The sequence below is a fragment of the Miniopterus natalensis genome, chromosome 5, assembly GCF_054644295.1.
Source record: "Miniopterus natalensis isolate mMinNat1 chromosome 5, mMinNat1.hap1, whole genome shotgun sequence".
NCBI lineage: Eukaryota > Metazoa > Chordata > Mammalia > Chiroptera > Miniopteridae > Miniopterus > Miniopterus natalensis.
The window spans coordinates 73,931,642-73,954,666 of NC_142085.1; the positions used below are offsets into that span (position 1 = coordinate 73,931,642).

At 41.4% G+C, this 23,025-nt stretch overlaps 1 protein-coding gene across 1 annotated transcript in view; it reads left to right on the forward strand.

Annotated features, from left to right (window-relative positions):
* Positions 1 to 23,025, forward strand: part of PDE7B (phosphodiesterase 7B) — a 248,756-nt gene that overhangs the window by 219,981 nt on the left and 5,750 nt on the right. Inside the window, exons 5-11 of the mRNA XM_087817773.1 lie at positions 451 to 514; positions 2,284 to 2,379; positions 4,671 to 4,771; positions 6,140 to 6,271; positions 17,526 to 17,617; positions 20,528 to 20,672; positions 22,573 to 22,669. Coding sequence (XP_087673899.1) covers positions 451 to 514; positions 2,284 to 2,379; positions 4,671 to 4,771; positions 6,140 to 6,271; positions 17,526 to 17,617; positions 20,528 to 20,672; positions 22,573 to 22,669 — 727 coding nt within the window. The remainder of the gene's footprint in view (positions 1 to 450; positions 515 to 2,283; positions 2,380 to 4,670; positions 4,772 to 6,139; positions 6,272 to 17,525; positions 17,618 to 20,527; positions 20,673 to 22,572; positions 22,670 to 23,025) is intronic.

Genomic DNA, 23,025 nt, shown 5'->3' on the forward strand with positions numbered 1-23,025 from the left:
GACTTCACGGAACTGTAGTTTTAACAGATTTCTAATGTGTGTGTGCTTCTATATACAAGCACTGTTCTAAGCACTTATATTACATGCATTTATGTTTACATATACTACCTTATTTAAACCTCACAACAACCCTCTGAAGTAATAGTATCACCACATTTTTCCCATTAGGAACCTGAGGTACAGAGAGGTTAAGGAACTTGCCCAAAGTACCACAGCCAGTCAGAGATGTGGTTGCCATCAGACCAGGCCGACTGATCCCTGCGCCTGTCCCTCTAACACTATTGTTATTAGCTAGTAGAGTAGGATTTATTTTACTACAAACCAGTCGTGCATAGACAGGAGAATGCTACTGTATTTTCAACTTTTTAATTGTTTTACTCGCTCTGTGTCAAAGCAAATATTTGTCTCTGCTATGATTTATTTGAGTGGTTTTTTTGTTTGCCTTTTCAGCATATGCTCTCCAAAGTGGGAATGTGGGATTTTGACATTTTCTTGTTTGATCGCTTGACAAATGGTAAGTCGCCCAAAAGAATTCACACTAAAATATACAACATAAAATTGGATTAATTTTATGAAAAACTATTTATTTTTAAACATTGTTATTCCTTTTTCCCTCTTTCCCCACTTTCATAAGCCTGCAGCCATTCAAGAAGGACCAGGGCAGGGAAAATTCATTCAGAGGAAGAGTTAAGGACTGAATTCCACCTTAGAATCTTAAAACAGTTTCCTTCTGGCCTTGAGGATTCCAAAGGAATTTGGAAACCACAGAATAGATTCTGTCCTTGCAGAACACTTTGGCCACATCCAAAAGAAGGAAGTTCATTGTCAGCCAATGAAAATTAGAAACACAAAAGCTTATCTGATCAGCCCTGACTCTTCCAGGACAGGTGTTGGTGCACTTTCATTAAATGAGCTAAACCTGCCAGTTGCAGGTATTGTTCAGTTATGTTTGGCATCATCAGAAGAAAACAATTGCTGAGGATAGAGTGTAAAAGCTTAGGCTGCAGATGAAAGGAAAGTAGATATTCTCATTGATTTCATTTTTTAAATTTTTGTGCCTATAAAGTCTTCCTTTAAGAAAATAATAAAATCCTATTATATTTTTCATGTGCCCGTTCAACAAATGCCGATAAGCTTAGGGAGCCAATGAAAGACATATTTAATGCCAACCTTCACATGGCCCGCCATCTACCAAGTTTGGGCTTTATGTCATTCCAGATTGTTTTCCCATCATTCTATAACTTCACAAACAACATACAGTGGAAAGAGTACAGCCTAAGACCAGGACACTGAACTTTGCACTGTGGAAAGCTAACTAGGGATGGATTCCATAATTTGGTATCTTCCTTCTGCTCAAATCAACTGAGAAATTGGGACCAGTAAATGAAACTAACTGTGAACCAAAGAATATGTTCAATGGTGTTTGTTCAAAAGAGAGTGTAATCCTGCCTCTCATAGAAATATGAAATGAGCACATGTCAAAGGTTTATTTAACTCAGCAATTCGGTAAGATGCTACAACTCTTTCAAAGGAGAATTCAAAGAACCACATATATATAAGCAGTAAGAAACACATGAATTTATAAATAGTTGTAAAACTGGGAAGAGGAAAGCAATTGTATTTTCATCTGAGTAATTTTATTTGTATGTATATGGACAAGAGTCGCTTGAAATGCAATTAGTTATCTATAACTTTGATTGTTGTGAAATAGCTCAAAGACAATGCAAGTTGCTGAAAACTCTTGGAATCAGGTACTGTGGAAGAGTATACTTAGGCAACACCTTGTTTTTTATTTAAGACATCCAGTCATCTTCTTGGTCCATTTCACATTCTTTCATAAACTCCATAATGCATTTAAAATTCAAGATCATTATTCTTTAATAAACAATATTTCTTAAATGTTTACATGTTATTGTAGCTTCAATTTTTCATCTCTGCCAGCTTGAGTTATAAAATATTGTACGGTTAAGTTATCATCTTGATTGATACCTAAATTGGCAGACTCCTTATATAACTCCTTATAACTCTTAATGTTGCTAATAATTCATTGACTTTGGTGTAGGAAGAAGGTATGAACTAATTTTACTTGTACAGCATGAGAAAACTTAGGATCAGATCATAGTGATAATATCCTTTATACTTGATAATTTCAAATTTAAAGGGGAAGATAATAGGAAGATCCTATTAGAGACCTTTTATTACAGAAACTATGGATCCTGTTGTCAATCTTGATAATTTAATGGTAACGAAAATGAGTTAAAACTGCTGACTGTTTTCCTCCAGGAAACAGCCTGGTAACACTGCTATGCCACCTCTTCAACACCCATGGACTCATTCACCATTTCAAGTTAGATATGGTGACCTTACACAGGTTTTTAGGTAAGTCTTTTTTTTTTTTTCCCCCCATATTCCTACCTCCTTTCCCATGAATAATGGCAGTCCACAATATTCTTTAATATAAACTGTAAGGAATCATAGCATGGTAGATAAAGACTTTAAATTAATCTTAAATTATCTTATTTTAATTTTAAAATATGATTTACCCATTTAAGTCACTGAAAAATTATTTATTTGATTAATTATGTTTAGAGTAGATAAAGGCTATATAAAGAAAACCAACAAGAGCAGGTACTGTCAAAGAAGTTACTGATCTCTTTATATATCAATAAAACTCCAGCAAGGCATGTCTCAAAGAATCTTAATCGGGCCCGGCCGGGCATGGCTCAGTGAGTGAGCATCGGCCTAGGATCCAGGAGATAGGGGTTCGATTCCCGGTCGGGGCACATGCCCGGGTTGCGGGCTAGGCAGCCGATCAATGACTCTCTCATCATTGATGTTTCTATCTCTCTCTCTTTCCCTCCTTTCCTATCTCTGAAATCAATAAAGATATGTTAAAAAAAAAAAAAAAAGACTCTTAATCGGGACATAAGTTATTAAATATCTTCAGTAGATTTTTTTAAATAATAAGAACTACCATTTATGGAGTGCCCACTATATGCAGGATTCTGTTGGTATGCTGTTTCTAATCATTTCAACAACCTGCAAGTTGGGCATTATTACCACCATTTGGCCCACAGTTAAGGAGAAGTACAAAGTGGTTTTGTAACTTGCTCAAGGTCAACAACTTATAACTGGCAGAGCCTCGGTCCAAACCTGGGTCTCTGTGATTTGAAAGACCACCATCTTTCCACTTAACTCCACCATCACTCTCTATCAAGAGCAACCCCAGTTTTTATTTGACTGCCAGGAATTATCCAGGGCACATTTTTAATCACCACATAACCTTCTGCTGCCACTTAGCATGTTTCTGGCCTCTTTGACTTACCCCATGGCTGTGCTTTGAATTGGAAAGTTGATTTGATGCCATCAAGAGTAAAATAACAGTGACAATTACAGCAGCAACAGTAGCAAGAGCCAGGCTTATACGGTGCTTACATATGCTGGCAACCCTTGTAAGGACTTTCATACGTTAACACATTAAATCCTTACCATAGCCCTTTGGAGCTATTGTTATTCCCATTTTATAGAGAAGGAAACTGAGGATCCTTGTGGTTAAGTAACTTTCCCGATACAGATAATAATGGCAGAGCCAGAATTCAAATATCATTGTAAAATAAACTTACTGAATAAAAGGTACACATGGCACAGAAGAAATTTTTGAAACCAGCCACAACATGGCTCAGTTTCAAAAACACAAATAACCTCAAGCTAACTGAATGTAGATTGCTTGAGCAAAGCAGTGGCCATGGATAAGGCCAAATAGTTTTGATTCGTGTAGAGGGGGAGAATGCAGATGCTTTGGACATGTGCATACACCCGGAGCACAAGTAAAAAATGAGAAGATTTGATGACAAAAATAACACCAGAATCCAGAGCCAAACTCACAGCATGGGCTGGCGAAATATGGCCGCACTTGCAAATCTGGACATTCTATCCACACTGGTTATAGTGCATCCTAAGCATTGCCTTGGTTATTAGCTGAAGAAGATTAGTTAGTGGCTTCTGTAAATAACAAACCAAAAGTGCCTTGCTTATGTCTCTACTCGGTTCCAAGAGCTCTCTGGTCCTTAGACTAGACGGGCATGAAAGATGATAACTTAATCTGAATGAGGTAGAAATAAAGCCAAGGAGCCCTCCATTGGATCAACACAGTAAATTGAAAATCTGCCTGAAGAAGCCCCAGATTTGCTTTGGTCCGTATTTGTTACTCAAGTGGTAGACCCATCTTTGGATATCAGGAGGCTGATGCTACCTACCAGGGCTGTTTAAAAGGAAACCTCTTTTATGACATATTATTCATAAATGGCAGCAAGCTTAAATAATTAAGCTATGGTGTGAAATAAAGGTGTCCTTTTCCTACATATTTATTTTTCCTGTGAATGAAAGTCTTCATGAATGCCAGAAAAGGGTGATTTATGAAGGTGGTGAGGATTCCCAAGGGCCTCACAAATCCTTTTAACCATTTTCCCATCTGCCCGCCCCCTCCTCTCCACTAAAAACAGCTCAGTAGAACTGCGAAACTTCCAAGCCATGTTCATTTTTAAAGAATCCCCAGGGTGTACATTTTGGAGACACTAGTATTTTTAAGCAAAAGGGACCCTCAATAAATCTAGGTCATATGCCCTTCCTGTTTGGGTTTTAGCTGACTGAGTTATCTGTTTACCTCCTAGTCATGGTTCAAGAAGATTACCACAGCCAGAACCCATATCACAATGCTGTCCACGCAGCCGATGTCACCCAGGCCATGCACTGCTACCTGAAGGAGCCAAAGGTAAGGCCAGACCCACTGCCTCCTCAGCCATCTGGAAATGCCACGTAAACTACCTGCTGGGCCCCAACTCACCCAACAGATCAGAATAACTGTTATGGGTCATTCACAGTGTGAATACAAATTGTTTTTATTCCAGTGTCAGCTCTGAAAATCATGCAATATTCATGAAAGAGGCTGTAAATTTTCTGAAGTTTCCTTTCAGAATTTGTATGAAAGCCTGTGTTTGGGCAAAAACAGCCCTCCCCATGACAAACTACATCTAAGATATCTTCAGCAGTCCCGGGAACTAGCTGTTTTGCCTTGAATCTTTGCTACAGATGGTACCAGCACTGAAATTTTCTGGGAAAAGTCTCCCACCTCTAAAGTCTCCCACAAATAGAATCAAAACTCCTCAAAACTCAAACTCCACTTCCTACTAAGGCAACTGAGTATCCTGACTCGGGCCCAAGAAAATGTGTGGACATCGCAGACCTCTTAGCAAGCGTGCTCTGATGTTATCAACCAATCCTAAGTTAAAAGCATGATAATAGTGCTCGCTGCTCAAAACCGAGGCGTTTCTTAGCTGTTTAACAGTTGGTATAACATACAGGATGAATTTTTCTTAAGATTTTAGAAAAAAACAAACCCAGTCTAAGACTTCGGTTCAATCCGTTTTAACATCAACCACTGACTATGCAGACGCCAGACAAGCATTCCCAAGACAAAACTGGGAAGATGCCTCATCCATATAAAATAACCCAAAGATATTAAAGGGTTTTGTGTGTTTATTTAATCTCTAGGTAGCCTGAAAGGTGTATATTTAAAGTTAGTAATGGATTCCCATCCCCCTGCTTGTTTTCCAGCTAACAACAACACCACAAGACAGATTCTCACACATAACCCACCCCCCTTTATTGACTACACATTGAAGAAATACGCAAATTTTGCAGTTCAGCCCGCTCTTGATTTCATAGTCAAATAAGTGGCAATGATATAGTGGGTGGTTGACATAGACAAATGATTTTTTATCGCCTTGGTTTTAACTTTTTATTTCATTTACAGCCTTCTCCGGGAGCAAGGCTGATCGCAGGCTCCGCCTTCTCCCTGGGCACAGACAGGCGGCAAAAGGGAACAGGGTGGCGGCGGAAAGGGAGGGCCCTGAACAGTCCACACAGTTTGACCTGCTCGGTTACTTCCCACGCAGGCCTTCCTTTTTTCTTGCGATTCCATGTGACTCTCACCTCACTGATTGCTTCAGAGGGTAAAGGTCTGAAGGATGCGAGGCCTGAACAATATTGTGACACTTCATTCGATTCGATTTAGTCAAAACAAATGCTAACCTGCTTGCGAGACACACCCACTGACCTCCCGATCTGACTTTTTTAACAGCTCGCCAGCTTCCTCACACCTCTGGACATCATGCTTGGGCTGCTGGCTGCAGCAGCGCACGATGTTGACCACCCAGGGGTGAACCAGCCCTTTTTGATCAAAACTAACCACCACCTCGCCAACCTATATCAGGTAAGGGAACTCAGCGTTGAGCCAGGCCCAGGCCTGATGCCTGAATCTCATCCTTGGAGGTGGCTTCCTTCAGGCTCAGCCTCAGTGATGACCACAGCCAAAGAGCACGGGTTTGAAATAGGTCCAGGATATCGGCTGGGAAAGATTACATTAGTTCACAAGGATATCCAAGGAATTCAATTTGCTCCAAAGTAGATTTGAAATTATTGGAAGTCAAGCATCCCGGAACCCTACTGTCTGATGGTATGAGAATATGTGTCCCTGGAAATTATCTCATATATAATGGCCGGTTGAAGGTAGTCATTGTAGGACTTCTATAAATGATACTACTCAGGTGCAATCCTAATTCACACTTATGTCTCTAGGGCTATTTCTGAACTTTATTGGCCTCTGAGTCAGAGGTAGTTTATGAAAGACAATGGCCATTGTTATTAAAAAATAGTTCAACAGCATGAGTACTTTGAACAGGAGAACTCCCACCCATGATATTGTTTCAGCTATTAAGCCCTATGTCATAAATCAATTACCCCCAGAATTTTCAACAAGATTCTTTGGAGACCTTTGGTTGTCATTCACAAAATCATAACATACAAGGAAATTACTGATCTCAATCTTAGTAGAGATTTTGAAAAAAAATTAGTGCTGAAAGAATTCCTGACAGATCCCCATAAAACAGCTATCTTACGCAAGATGTTGCAGCTTGAGGATGCATTGGTTTCCAACAAAGCACAACTGGAACATTTTCAAAAGCCTTTCTCCATCCAGTTGATTAGCTCTTGGCATAGGTAGAAACTGCTATTCCAAGGTTTATGGCACCACCTGGTAGGTATTTCGGCCCTGGGCTTCCTGGGCTGTCAGCCAGCACCCGGAGCTGGGATAGATGTGGACACATAGAGAGGACAGAATGACAGACCTAAGAAAGTCTTTTGATGATGAGCTAAAAACTAAAAAAAAGAAAAAGAGAGAAAAGAGAGAAAGAAAGAAAGAAAGAAAGAAAGAAAGAAAGAAAGAAAGAAAGAAAGAAAGAAAGAAAGAAAGAAAGAAAGAAGGAAAGAAAGAAGGAAAGAAAGACTAAAAGTAAACTTTCTAAACCATATTAGAAGCTAAATTTAGTGCTTGGAGAAACATAGATACTTGACTAGGGAAAAACAAAATGAGTGACTGCACTGAGAGCCCCCAAGTAGATTTTGTATTCCTGTCAATTCTGACTTTTTTCAAATATCTTATTAGACAAAGGAAATCAATCAACACAATTGGCTACTTAATCCATTCCCAAATAATGTAAATTCTTACATAATTCTAATTTTGCATCATCAAATGAATCACATCAGTGGAGTTTGTGAGTATCTACCGCTACTGGGTGATTTGTACAGAAAGGTGAGGACCATAAAACTGTACTTTGCCATGTCGTATACATAAAACACATAGTAAATTCACATTTAGACAGAAGTCAGAAAGAAATGTGCCAGATGTTAAAGACATAAAACCAAGAAAATAAGTATAGAATTTCATCAATAATGAAGAATTGAGTACTGACTGCTAATTAACAAAAATTGATTCCCAAAAGCAAGATACTCTAATTTATCTTTTTTAGATACTAAAAATGTTCTCAAAAATGGATTCCTTACTCAAACTTTCAAAGTGCAAATAGTTTTTAATAATTTTTATTTTAATCTGTTTATTTAAAATAAACATTCCAATACAAAAAAATTCTCCAACTTTTTCAATGCAACATATCGCTTTATGTATTTTTAATCAGCAACTATTTACTGCATATATTGGATGATATACTATGAACTAGAAGTACAAACATGAATAACATATAATCTCTGCCCTCAAACATTTGTTCAAACTCAGATGTACAAACTCCAAGAACAACTTAATCTCAGTTTGAAAAAGGCTTGAGGAATTAGCTAAAGATATGCATATAGATGCAACTTTTAAAAACGTCTTTGAAGAGTGAATATGTGTGGCGTTCTTTGTATCCAAAGATGTTACCACAATAAAGTGAGCTGTTATTTTTTTCTAGCAGTGAATTTATCAGCATCTGATCTGTATGACCTAATCTTTGATAGGAAAGAAAAGGATCCTTTTGATAATGACTAGAAAGAAATTGGAATAAAGGATTCAAAAACCAGATTCAAGATACTGTCTTCATCAGTCCCCTGCAGCTGGTCTTAGGATTTCTTGGAGGCTAGCGATCCATGTCTTTATGTTATAGAAACAATGCTGAAGGCAAACCAGTATCAAACAGTGTCATAAAGTTACTTCCAATGCCCTGGAGCTGGCTAGGATAAAAGATGAAACTTGTATCAGCCAAATGAGATTTCAGTTCTGCCCCAAAAAGTTATGCTGCCTTTAATATCTGGCTGCATACCAGTGTTGACTGTCTGAAGGAACTCCATTAAGATAAACTCCCTGTAAGATTAGTTTAACAAATTATGTAACTAACTTTTATTCAACACTCACTATGATTCAAATGCTGTGCTAAATGCTTTTCATGTATTCTATTATTTAATCTTCACAATAGCCCAGTTAGGTGGGTACTATTATCATAGCTATTTTATAGAAAGATAAAAATTGATACTTAGGAAAGATCAAGTGTTTTTCCTAAAAAAAAAAAAAAAAAAAAAACAAAACACAGAGAATTAATGGCAAAGCTGGAATTGGAACCCAAGTCTTTTGTCTCCAGAGCTGAAGTGCCTAAGCACTATACGTACTGCCTCTAAACCCATGTTAATCACCTACTGTGTGCAGGGAAGGAAGAGCGCTCCTCCAGGTCATCCTGTCGCAGGGAGGGAGACAAAGGGATTAGAGACAAGTGGCTCAAAGTGGAAGGGACTTTGCTAAGTACTCTATAGCAGAGTACTTACAAACAAAGGGCAACGGGAAGACAGTAACTGATTCTGCAGATGGCTTCTGAAAGAAAAACCCACGACAGAATGGTGCACACTGGGCCTTGGAGCGTGCGTAGCGCTTTGAGTAGCATTTCTGAGGGCACTAGCGGCAACACAAGCTGGTGTACTTTTGGGATTAAAACCCACAATGCCGTAATAACTGAAAGTGGACTGTCCCTATGGCCTTTGGCTGGTCCTGCCATGAACAAACCCTGCTCTCAAATCAGTGTCTGATAAATTCCCCGTAGATTAGCTGTACCGAAAGGACCTGGGTCAGAAAATCCTCAAGCTGCGTCAGGCTGTAGATGAGCAACTGGCATAACCCTTCAGGTTTTCAGTTTCAGGGGGAAAATTGTGGTACATTACATATAAGCTGAGCAAGCCCATTAACAACACATGATATTTAAAATGTTTTGGAAGCTTAGCCTTTTAGCGTACCATGGGCCTGTTGGTTGAGACATGAATGAGCTTTCAGAAAATTACACGCAGATTTTGAGTATGTACTTACACACATTTTTCTAGGGAGATGATCCATCACTTAGACTCATATTTTAAAATGTGTTACAGATTCAGAAAATATTAAGAACTATGGAAATGAGTGAATATATATATAAGTGTATGTACATACATATACTATACACTATATTGTGAATATATACACACGCACACACACAAATTATACAGGAACACACACACACATTTGGTTAAAGGAAATACAATAGAGAGGATATGCCAGGAATTATGTGGCTTTGAGAACACACTGTGCTTGACTACTACAATCCAGAGTTTCTATAAATGAGATAAAATGGAAGAGAGCTTCCCCTCCCTCCTTTTGTTGGCTGTGTTCTTTTAATTTGGATAAATAAGATCACTGCCTAACGCCCAGCCTGTGCTTCTGCCCTGAGATGAAGAGAAAGCCAGGGCAGCTAGAGCGAAGGCTGGGTCGGGGCCTCCTCGCATTGTCTGCTACCTGGGCCGGACTCACGAACTGAACTGCCAACCCAAGTTCACCGTGAAGGCCATCAGAGCACTTCCACCTGGCACTCTCTCATCAGACTGGAAATGGTTCAGGTGTCTATGGTGGACCAAGAGGGAAAAGAGCATGTGAAAGATAAAACTCAAAATTTATCTTCTGTCCCTCCACCCTGCAACCCCACACACTCGTGGGCTCGGCAATTGAGCAAAGTAAGCATTAAATCAGCTATGATATTGGTTATTACAATTGCAAAAGAAATCACTTTCAGTCCAATTTAAAATGTAATTCTTTTTGATAGAGTCCAACTATGTATTAATTAGTGACTAATGAATAATTAATAGTTAATTGCTCCATAAAGCATCCTATTTATTACATTTTATGCTATCTTGCAGAAGGTTATTATCGTTTCTTAGTCACTTATCACAAGCACTTAAAGGAAGTCAGCTTTTTTTGTTGTTGTTAATATATCTTTATTGATTTCAGAGAGAGGAATGGGGAGGGAGAGAGAGATAGAAACATCAGCGATAAGAGTCGTCATTGATCAGGTGCTTCCTGCATGCCCCCAACTGGGATGGAGCCCACAGCACAGGCACGTGCCCCGACCGGGAATCGAACTGCGATCTCCTAGATCCTAGGCCAATGCCCAACCGCAGAGCCACACCTGGCTGGTGCAAGGAGGCCAGCATATTTAACCACTTTTTATTCTAATGGCTCTGAACCACAAATATGAATTTGACAGGGCCAGGAGAAGTATTCCTTCTACATGGTCCTATGGCCTCTACTCAAGCAACCACAAAGATTATACATAACTTCATGATTTATGCAACAGGAAAGGTATAAAAATTATAAAAAAGAGACTCAAATTTGCTTTTCTGCTTTATAGAGTTTCTGCTGTTCATGGTGAGGTGGCTGCTATGTAGCATGTCCGTGACCCTAATCTGAACACAGGCCTGACCCCTGGACAACATTTGATGTCCATGCTCCTTGCTCTCAGAGCAGTGACTTGGGCAGGTGTAGATTGGACAAAAGACAGATATATTCAAACAGACAGTAAACATGGCAGTGCTGTAGCTTCCCCAAAGGCCAAGGTCTTGTTTAGGACTCAAGGAGCTTCAGTTCCTCTGGGACCTCCTGGACTGGGATCTTGCAACATTACCAAGGAAACCACTTGGTTTGTTGGGGGAAAACTCAGCCACTCCATTATCTCCTAGACTCTTGCTTCTCTGTTTCATGAGCAATTAAAAATGAAAACACAGGCTATGTTTCTGTTGTTTTTCTCCCTGTATCCTCTGGTTTAAAAGAGTAATTAACTCTAACTCCTGTTGAACACCAGACTCAGTTTATCAACATCATCCTGAGTATTTTAATCAAAGAAAGTATCAAATAAATGGGAGGCAGTTTAAAGCTGCCTTGTATGATAGCAAACCTGCTCTGCCAGATTTCCTTCGACAAATAGACTCTTGATTTAATTTGAAAACCTGTGTTGGTGGTTTATTAAATGCCAGATGTGTTGTTATTCAGGAACAAAAGGATTGTTTTGTTCTTAGGGTGGATAGTACTTGATAATTCAGAAACAAAGGAAAATAAAGGTTTTGTTGTAAGGGTTTTAAGGGTTTTATTTTTTCCAAATTAAAATTCTAATAGGTTTTGTTGACACAAAAGTGGATATTTACTGTTTCAGCTTTAAAATAAAGACTATGCTTACAAATATGAAGCGTTTGCAACACTAGAACAAATTGTCACTGGGATAATATGGAATTGCTGAGCTGCTGCTCTTAAAGGTACAAGACATGGTACCCACGGTGGGATTCCAAAGCAGGCCCGGGTTTCAACGCATAGTAAAACCGTATCATCTCATCCCATGTTCAGATATCCGTGAGCATTTCTGATGATTTTCTTCTTTTTTTCAAACCTACCTTTTACTGACCTTGTTCTCCGAGCCACGGTGAAGCCAGGTGAGCCTGTAGGAGCAGAGCCATCTCCCTGTGAGTGGGGCACAGGTAACCCTAGACACTCCCTGTGAGATACCAGCAGGTTCCAGCCTCTCCCCTAGCCCAAGGCACCAACATCTTCATGGTCTTGTATACATTCAGGCTGTCCCGGCTCCAGCCTTTCCTCTGCTGAAACTCACATCTGACCCATAGGTACCTGCTTAAAATCCCACTGCCCTCAGGACTGAGTCCACATGTCTTAACACAATTTACAAACCGCGTTTTGACCTGACCCTGCTACACTTTCCAGCTTCGCTTCCCATCATCACTCAGCTAGGCCTCTACACATTCCCGTCTGAACTGCTCTCCAAGTCCCAAGAATATCACTCATTCCTTTATTCATTCAACAAATATTCGAGTGCTTGACACATGCCAGGTGCTGGGAATATAGGAGATGGACAGAACAAGTAAAATTCCTGCTTTCTACTGCAGGAAACAAAATAACACAGTAAAATATGTAGTATATTAGAAAGTGAGCATTTCTAATGCTAAAAAAATGAAACAGGGAAGGAAGATACAGTGTTCCTCTTGCTTACAGTCTTCAGCACACGCTCTTCCTTCTGCCTGTTTTAATGAAATATATTTCCTCTACGTGGCCTGAACTCTCTGATCCCTCTCTAGCTCACTTAGCCTTTTGATCTCAACTTGGACATATCTTCCTCCTAAAAGCCTTCTTTTTCTTTCAGTACCCATCTCCCATGCCCCTCCTATATGATTTCACAGCTTCCTCTATCACGGTGTTCTCTCTCTAACTTGCCACTGCCTGCCTAGATGTTCACATTCCCCATAGTACGCAAGCCCCTGGCCACCCACCTCATTCACTGTTGGATCCTCAGCATCCGGCACGGTTCTGGTGTCCAGTGAAGTGAATACCGTTGGGTGGTGGGAGGTTTGCTGGTTGAGTAAGTGGGTGGGTGGATGGATGGATCGATCGATCAATAAACACACTGGACACAAGCAGCAAAAAAGACAGAACCTGAGAAACACTGAGAGATCAGGACTATTGGCAACAGCAAGTACACACGGACCAGGGTGGAAACCTGACAAGCAGAGAGAACAGCACGCAGACCGGGGAGACCACCACACCAAGGCAGGCACCCCCACTGTCCGCTTGCCAGCTGCTCCTGCTGCTGGTTACATTCTTGCTACCCTGCATCAAGAGGACACCATGAAAAAGGAGAAGCATTGATTGAAAAATTCCTTATAATGATTTTCTTACTTTTATCTTGTAATTGACAAATTCTCTCTGATACACGTTACTTCCAGAGTCATTTACCTGGTCCTAGCTGTCTGTGGATGAGTAGTAGGAGACAGCTGATTGCTTTAATTTTTAAATCTCTTTGCCTAAGTCTAAGGATTTCACAACAGAAGATCCCACACCTGGCTTCATCAGCTATTGACCAAAAATTTAACAGGGCCCTTTTTCTTTTAGCAGTTACTGAAACTTTTACAGCTACGGAACTTTTAGGTTTCGGATATTATTTATCCAGTATCCACTCAACAAATATTTACTTTTTGACTGGCACTGCGCCACATGCTGGGGCACAAAGATGGATAAGATATGCTCCCCGCTCTCGATGGCCGTCACATATGGCAGCAGTCGTCAGACCAGGCATGCGTGCCCGTGGGGATACGCACGGACTTTCCAAGGGGGACGTGGGCATGAATAGTGCTAACAGAATCCACGCTCAGGTCCTTCAACTGCCCTGCCAGGAATGTGCTTGCAGGGCAGTCAGGCCAGTGCTCCTTTTCCACTCCTCTTTCACAACCACCCTGCCCCACTTTACAAAGAAAGACTTAGCTCTTACCCATTAGGTATGTTGCATGTTGTTCCAACTGTGCCAGTAGCCATGCTACCTCCATGTGAAAAAATACTGAAGGAACAACTGAAAATATTAAAGGTGATCTCCAATGAGGGAGGTGCTGTAACTCTCCCAGACATCTCATAAATAGATGCATCTCCAATAAATTTTTATTAAGCAAATTATTTTTTTCAAATTTATAATATAAGTGTGTTTTGATCTGTTGGTTACTAAAAATAATTGTAGCATAAAAACGCAAGCTGGAAAAACATTTACTACTTAGAGACTGATGTTAGGAAATTTTGTTCACTTAAAATTTCAATGTATATACTTATTTTTGTTGCAGAGAAATGCGATAGGATGACAACAAAAGAATTTCACACATAATATATATATTACTACATAAAATAAAATTCTGTGGGGAAAGAGAACGGAAATATAGGTTCTAGAGGGGAAAGAATCAATTTAAAATTTTCATCTTAAAGAATAAATTATTCGTGTTTTTCTCAACAGGTGATGAGTGGACATTAAATGCCATTGGTATTTAGATTCCCTTAGATGCATTTAATGCATAAAAGAATGTTATAATGGCTTTACACTAAAATTCAATATTCACAAATTTGCAGGACGTTACATCTTTTGTTACCATTGAAATTTGTGATTTTAGGCCTCAATTCTAAAAAGTATAGGGAGAGCACAGTTTTTCAAAACTATTTTCAAGAGTAAATGAACAAACCTGTGAAGACCACCAGTACACGAGAGCAAGACCAGTGAGCAGAGTCGTTATAAGGTATTTTGGGCACTGGAACAGAAGCTTGAGTTGGACTGTGGAGCTCGAAGGAGGAGCTGTCAGGCCTGTTTGGAGAACCAGGAAGGTCTTTCCTAACAGATGGTAATGGTTTATCTCAAAAAAAAGAAGTGTGTGCACGTGTGCGTGTGTGTGCATGGCCTCTCAGAGAAACCTGAAACTTTATTATCTGTCAGTTAATGATGAAAATAGTAGAGAGTTATGTAAAGATTAGATGCGATCATGTAAACAGGGTGCTTCATAAATGTGAGCTCCTCCTCCGTGCTGCCCTTCTTTCTTATTCTCTGGAATCCACTGACGTGCCCCTAATTCCAGCACAGTTCTAGCCAAAACATACTTTTATTTATAGTGACTGCCCCAAGAAAGGTTGTGTTTATAATCGTGTACTCTATTGTCTTTTATTCTGTGCCAGCTTCCAGGCTCACTCACTTTCTTTCCATTTCCCTGGTGCTCGAATCCAAACATGGTTTTGCCAGCAAATTTCCCAAGTATCCTTTTATTCTGTCTTTGGGAAGATTATTAATGAAGATGTTAAATCAGGCTGACATAAATAACAATGCTTAACGCAGTCCTCCGCATGCTTTTGTTCCACTCATCAGAGACACGGTGTCATTTATCATTAGGTCTTGCTATCGTTTTCCAGCCCCTTGAAAAACCCCCATGAAGACACTCATTTCCATATCTCCTCGAATTAGTCTTGCAAGTGAACGCTCAGGAGTTACTGAATTATATGTCACCACAAGGTAGAAGATCTGTTACATCACACTAACCTATCACTCTCTGCTCTCATAAATCTCGACAGTCAAAACAAATTAGTCTAGCATGCTATTTCTAATAAACATTCTCTTTTGTTGTACGTGGCTCATGCCCAAAAGGAGATAATAAACCAGGTGATAAAAGTAGCAAAATCTCATCAGCAGTTCCAACGTGGTCAAGTGGTAAATAACGAATGGTGACTTCCTGGAGAGGAGAGGAATGACTAGCAATAAAACCGCCCGTAGGAGGGCCAGTGTAAAACTCTGCCTCGTGAAACTCAGCTCCACAAAGGCCTGGAGAGAAACCGCTGTCTGGGTTCAGGACCAAAAATAGTGGCAGTTTTCTGAACTCGCTCTTTCCTCGTAGATCCTTGGTTGTGTTACTCACAGAGGCTCTCTCCTCACTTCCTGAAAAAGCTGAGCATTGCACGGGAGGCTCAGTTACAGGAGTAGGGGCACAATGGTGGGATGTTTTCAGTCTCGCTCCAGGCTCCAGTTAGCTCCACATTGTTTCCTTTGCTTCTTCCCCTCACCTTTTCATTTCACTGTGGCCCAGTAACACAGCATAACGTTTACCATGTTCACCATTCTAAGTGCAGATTTACACTGCTGTGCAATCACCACCACCGTCTCTCTCTGGACCCTTTTTGTCTTGCAAAACTGAAGCTGCGTAGCCATTAGATAGTAGCCCCCTTTCCCCAGCCCAGGCATCTCCGTTCTTCCTAACTCCGCGAATTTCACTGTCCGAGGTACCTCGCGATAAGCAGAAGCATGTAATTTCTCCTCACTTTGAATGGATGCTATCTTCCTGCATTTTTTCTGTTTATAACCCTGCTTGAAACAAAATAGAGAATGAATGAATAAAGAAAGAAAGAGAGTAAGACGCGTTCCAGGGCCCAGACGCGCTCCATTCTATGCGGATCAAGTCGGTGGCAAGGCCACAATGTTTGCTAACTAGGATAAAACACTGTAAGAAACAGTTATTATCTAAATAGTTCATGTTCAGACAAGCAGCATATTTAAGGTAACAGTAAGGTCAAAGGAAAGACTGAACATAGTAGAGTTTCCTACAAGGAAAGAAACATCAAGATAATTGAACAAGGAAGCAATTGTAGATTCAAACTGAGACCGAATGGGCTAAATGCCAATATCCTAGGTCACCAGCCTAGTTACTGACAGAGCCGCTTCCATTGCAGTGGTTCCCAAGCTTTAGTGCACATAAAAATTAATCAGCACAAACCCACCAAATCAAAACTATTGCCCTGGCTGGTTTGGCTCAGTGGTTAGAGCATCGGCCTGCAGACTGAAGGGTCCCGGGTTCAGTTCCGGACGAGGGCATGTGCCTTGGTTGCAGGCTCGATCCCCGGCCCTAGTCCAGGCACATGCGGGCGGCAGCCAATCGGTGTGGCTGTCTCACATCTGTGTTTCTCTCTCTCTCTCTCCCTCTCTCTCTGAAAAACAATGGACGAAATATCCTGGGGTGAGAATTTAAAAAATTAAAATTTTAAAATTTAAAAAAATTAAAACTATTGACTGGGACTCAGGAGTCTGACTGTGTCACCCGCTGCCCAGGCGGTTTACAGAGGAGGTTTCTTATGCGTGTTTGGAAACAGCGGTGAGTGCAGCAGGTCAGAGAGGCTGTGCGGCTTGCCTGGTTGAGTCGTATAATCTTGGCCTACATCCCGACATCGCCCCATGGCCTCCGTTGCTGCCTGTCTGCATCTGCTTCACTTTCTTCGCCTTTGAGTGTTGCCTGACCGAGCTGTCAAAAATGGGCCGCGGCCGGAGTGGACACGCTAGGAACAGACCCTCATGCAGGCCTCCACTGTAGGGTCAGCAAGGGCCACTATCCTGCCGTCATTACAGCCTTGAGACTAGGCTCTGGGCGGTTTTATTTCGTGTTTCTTTTTCCGTCTGCCTCTTTGTCAGCAACGAGGGAAAATACCGGCCTCAGGGAAGCTGCGTTCAGCGCGAGAGATCAGTATCTAGCTTCCCTCTCATGTACAGCTTTAATTTTCTTTCTAGAATATGTCTGTGCTGGAGAATCACCACTGGCGATCTACGATTGGCATGCTTCGAGAATCCAGGCTTCTTGCTCACTTGCCAAAGGAAATGACGTAAGTAGCGTAGAGATGAAGCACACTGATGCCCGCGCCTTAGAGATAAGCCGCTTTCTCCCGGGCCACGCTTGAGACCCCCGCGGCTAATGGTAGGGAGCCGGCTTGCCATGCCTCCTGCCTGCCCTCGGCGTTGCCTGTCGGAGATTCGGTGTCGTTCCTGCAGCCCAGAAACCAGAATCGCTCTGGGAGCTCCGAACGGGCCTTGGATCTCCTGGGAGCTCACGTCGGGGGCGGGGGGGGGGGGGGGGGGAGAATGAAAGCTTCCTCTTTTGCTTTCTTCAGCACCAGCGCTCTGCTCTGCCAGATTCCTGTCTTCTACGTTAACAGGATTGTCCTTCTGTGTAGACCCAAATAATAAATATTTATCAAAAAAGAACAAAGGAGTTCTCAAGCTAGTTTTAAGACTGGTTCAGTGAAGTTGGTTTCATAACTGCCAGTCTCCGTGAAAATAGAAGTTAGGATTTTTTTCTAAAATGTCTTTTGTTAAGCACCTGAATTGACCCCAACAATTTTTTCACCATTCACTTACCTATGTGTCTTGTATTTTAAACAGAACGGGAAATGCTAGTTTCCTGGTCTGCTGTCTGCTAGCCCTAGTATTTAGGCCGAGTCCTACTAAATCCAAGGCCATTGCCTCATTTGTCTACATGGCCCCAAGGTAGCTGCTGTACTGTCTCCCAAGGCCAGCACAGATTCTGATCTGTTTAATTAAAATGCACAGAACCCGAGGTAGATAGGAGAGCAGTAAATAAATAGACCTCTGTAGCCTTCCATCTGAAGGGCACATAGCTTCAGGTCAGTGGCCAGTTATGTCTCTCCATAGACCAGGCCCTGTGCCCCGGGCTCGCTGGTTTATTCCTGGCCATCTGATGCTATCTCATGCCGTTTCCTAGCACCCAGAGGCAGGTTGAATTTGCAGGAAGAACTTGAGTTCTGATAACTTTTTACTCCCAGGAACTAAAAGCCAATGGTGCATGGACTCAAAACTCAGTGCCTTTCACTAAAACAATACATTGCAAAGACCAAAAGAAATGCAAAAAGAACCAAAAACTAGACAAGAAGTCAAGTAAGAAGGCGCTGAGAAGAGGAGGTTAGTGGCAGGGTCGGTGAAGGAAGGCAGGAAGGAAGGAAAGAAGGGAGGGAGCTGAGGGAGGGGGGAGGGGGGACCGGAAGAAACGCAAAGAAAGGAAAAGCAGAGGACTTGTCCCCATAGCGCCCGCATTATCCACTTGTAGATCAATAGGTATTCATTTCCTAAGACGCTCCTAAGATTCCGAATAAAAGTGCCATATGTTTATGTCTTTGTGGGAGGCAGTGTTATAAATTGCTTTTGCTACAAGAATACTTGGTATGCAGTAATATATGTGAAAGGACTTTATAATGAAAGTTGTCATTGCCATAATCATCATGATTATTCCTTCTATCTTCATGTAAATGCTTTAAGTAATTTTTCTGATTTTAAAAGTAAAGATTTAAAAGGGTTAACTGTACATACTAAGGAAAATTCAGAAAAGAATTAGCTTAACCATAAATTTTTTAAATTATAGATTAAGCTATACTAAAAACTTCCTTTTATCAAAAGACATCATTTTTAAAAGCAGAAAGACAAGCCATGTTACGGAAGACGATATCTGCAACGGATAATTGACAAAGGACCACTATTGAAAAAATATTTTAAAAAACTCTTAGAATCAGTAAGCGAAAGAGAGACAACACAATAGGATAATAGGTAAAGACTGGAATAGAAACTTTATAGAAGAGGAACTATCAACGGCCAATAGACACATGAAAATATGTCCAACCTCATTAGTAATCAAGTAAATTCATATGAAAACCATAAAGAGTTCATGACATACTCCTCAGATGGACAAAACATGTAAAGACTAGGAACATAAAGCAATGAGAATCTCATTCTGTTACTACGATTGTTTTAGAGAAACTTTTTGTACATGTATAAGTGGAGGTCTCTAAGGATGTTTACTGTGGCATTTTTTTCTTAGTAGTCAACAATTCGAAACAACTCAAGTAACCATCAAAAGTGGGATGAATATTTTCCAAAGGAGATCATTGAAGTGAAATTGTTTAACATCTTGAATAAACATATTTTTTTTAATTGCAAAAAAAAAAAGTGGAATGGATAAAAACATTGCAGAAGATTACTACAATGTAATAATGAAAATGAATGAACTACAAGCTCATACAGCAACATGGACCATGTTCAAAAACATAATGTTAAGCTAAAGAAGCAAGTCACAAATTGATACTTGTTACTTAAAGCTCTAATTGGTTTTATTTTCCCAAAATATCCCATTTTCTCTATACCATTTTTGACTAATATATTGCTTCCCCACTGGTTTGTAATGGTGTCTTTTTTTTTTTTTTTTGTCTTAATCAACCACTATCCTTTTTGAGTTCCAGTACCTCTTTCCAGCCTGTTTCTTCCCACTGATGGGTCTTTCCATCCCACGGTATCAATCACTACTGTTTTCATTATTATTACTGTTGCTACGCTCTTTTCTTTCTCCATGAAAATCTTAATGTCTGAGCGCATTTGATGGCTCCAGCTCCTGCGACTCTGCGGGGCTTTCTGTGCCCTCCTTAGAGCATACATTTCTACTCGGCTTTCAGTTTTGCCGCCCACAGGAAGCGTGGGGGCACATAAACTACCACAACTTTGTCCCCCCCAGGTTTCAACCCCTCGCTACAGTTCTTGGTATGCCTTCTGCCCGAGGGCAGGAGTGATGGGGGGTGAGAGAACCACTCCTGCCGTGAGGGACTGGGACTCTGTAATAAGCAACATCGAAGGCAGGCATGAGATTGCAAGCCACCTGTTGATGACAGTCAGTCACCCTCCTCACAAGGATTTGCTCTGTGTGTGTGTTTTCTCTTCCATTCTTGTGGATGCAGACAGGATATTGAACAGCAGCTGGGCTCCTTGATCTTGGCAACAGACATCAACAGACAGAATGAATTTTTGACCAGATTGAAAGCTCACCTCCAAAATAAAGACTTAAGGCTGGAGGATGTCCACGACAGGCACTTTCTGCTTCAGGTAAACAACCACCACAAAGCCGTTATTCTTGCTGGGGGAAAACACGTAGGGGCATGATCAATAAGTTTAGCAGGTTTGAGGAGTATCTCCCATGGTCTAAATTAGAGCAGTGACCTACTTTATTAAGAGCTTTGAGACACGTGAAATTTTCAAGTGGTTTCCAAGCAAGCAAAGTGTGGGTTTCGTGTCAGTAGGTTGATAATATCTCATTTTTTCTTGTTTGGTAACTGCTTCACCACAAAGTAGCCGCCCTGCTGGGCAGTTGCACGCAATAAGAATCTACCACGTTTTGCGCCTTGATGTAAAATTGACCACTGTGACATCTGTACTGTTTCTATAAGACAAAAGTATATTATGTTAACTCTGGTACCCCCCAAAATTGAGAAGAGAGTAGCCTTCCTTTACCTAAAACCTGTCTAATCAAACCCTCTTTTATTTCCTTTCACTACCTAAACTCACATTTTCATCTGAGGCTCAAACATGTTTACCTAGTCTTAGCATTTTTAGGCACCAATAAATAAATTGTTTTAACTGAATGAATTGAATCATATCAAGCCCAATCCTTTCTTCATCATTCTATGGCAAGAAGCCATTTTCAACATGAGAAAAAGAGCAGAAGTGGACCTCAGAACTAGAACTCTGACTTGGTATCCAAACCAGAGCCTTTTTCTTGTCTTCCATTTTCTGCTGTCTTCCTTTTGACGCAAAAGACTGAGTGGATGAACCCTGGACTCGTCCAAATAGACCAACTTTACCCAGGAGACAGAGCTGCACGTGGCAGACTGAACTGTGCAGTTTTTTCTGCTCCACGCCTCCATTCTGCCCCTAGCTGTCCAGAGTGTCCCATCCTTCCCAGGAAATGCTCTCCTTCCAGCTGCAGCTCTGTATCTTCTTCCTTCTTTCTCCCAAATTAGTCTTCTTTTCCCTGCAAGCCACAAAGATCAACCAGGGTAGCTGGAAGATTTGGTCTGAACACTTGCATTTCAAAAGAAAAGCCGGCTGACACAGTGAATTTTGTGTCAGAACTTGGAGGGGACTTCCGCCCCTTACCTACTCCAACACGTCCTGGTGCCCCCATTAACCAGGAAGTAAAGAAGCAACCAAATTTGCAACTTAATGTGACCCAGGCTCTCCCAGACCCCAGCCCTGTTAGCAGTTCTGTGGCCCCAGGGAACTGGGTCAAAACAAACAGACCTTGCTGGTGGGCAGGACACACCACAGGAGCCCACCTGGGCAGCGGTCTCTATGCAGCTGGTGGTAAGGGGCAGAATCTACTTCTCTTGGAATTCAAGGTAACCCTCCTAGGGTCAGTGAGAAAGTGGGCACCCCAGATCCAGGTCAGTGTGAGGCAAGCCAAGAGGCCTTGATTTAGTTCTACAAACAAAACACTCGTAGCTTTGATATGACCTAGCTCCCTGGCTGGCAGTCTGAGCTTGTTCACACACACAGACATGGGCACATAAACTCAAGCACACATCATTTAGGTGATGTATGTAGTTGGTCGTTTTGGCCACTGTGAAAGTGAGGTCCAAATGATCTCACTTGAGCCTGGCTGGGACCCCAGCGGCCTCCCTGGCCGTGGGAGGTGGGGCAGCAGGAGGAACCAGGCCATGGCTTTCCTTGGCCAGCACACCCCACATCTCCTCCAGAAAGCTCCGTGTCCTTGGACGGTGGCTCTTCTCTCCTTCTCACCGCTATAAAGTGGGAGCTCTGAATGAAGGGTTTGTGTGCTAGTGACGAAGTGTCGTTTCCTGCAGAGACACGTCAGGGAGGCCCTGTGTGGGCACGGGCCTGGCACCACGAGGCACGCTGGCAGGTTGGACAGCCCCTTGGGCTTGGGGTGCATTTGCTGCTGAAAGATCACCCTCTGACAGTCTCTCCCTGCCCTGTCGCTTCTCAGATTGCCTTGAAGTGTGCTGACATTTGCAATCCCTGCAGAATCTGGGAGATGAGCAAGCAGTGGAGTGAAAGGGTCTGTGAAGAGTTCTACAGGCAAGGTTAGTGCAACCCGACAGCTGCGTTTTCACGGCCCTCCTCCTTCAGGCATGTATCCTAATAAAACAGGAAGTGGGTGATCTATCCTGACATTTGTTCTTTCATCAGCTCTTATTATCCTAACCTTTCTCTTTAACTCTCTTGCAAACCATCCATCCCTTTTTTGGAAATAGTTTCAAAATAAATAACATTGACTTATTACAGAAACAGGTAGTAATGAGGTGCAATAAAAGTGAGTGAGAACGGGATATATATACTTTTTTTTTTTTTTAACGGTTTTCCTCGGTGGATATAAAAATGTGAGGGACAGTTTGATTTTTAGCCTGACCTTCATTTTAATGAGCTGAGCGCAGCCTAA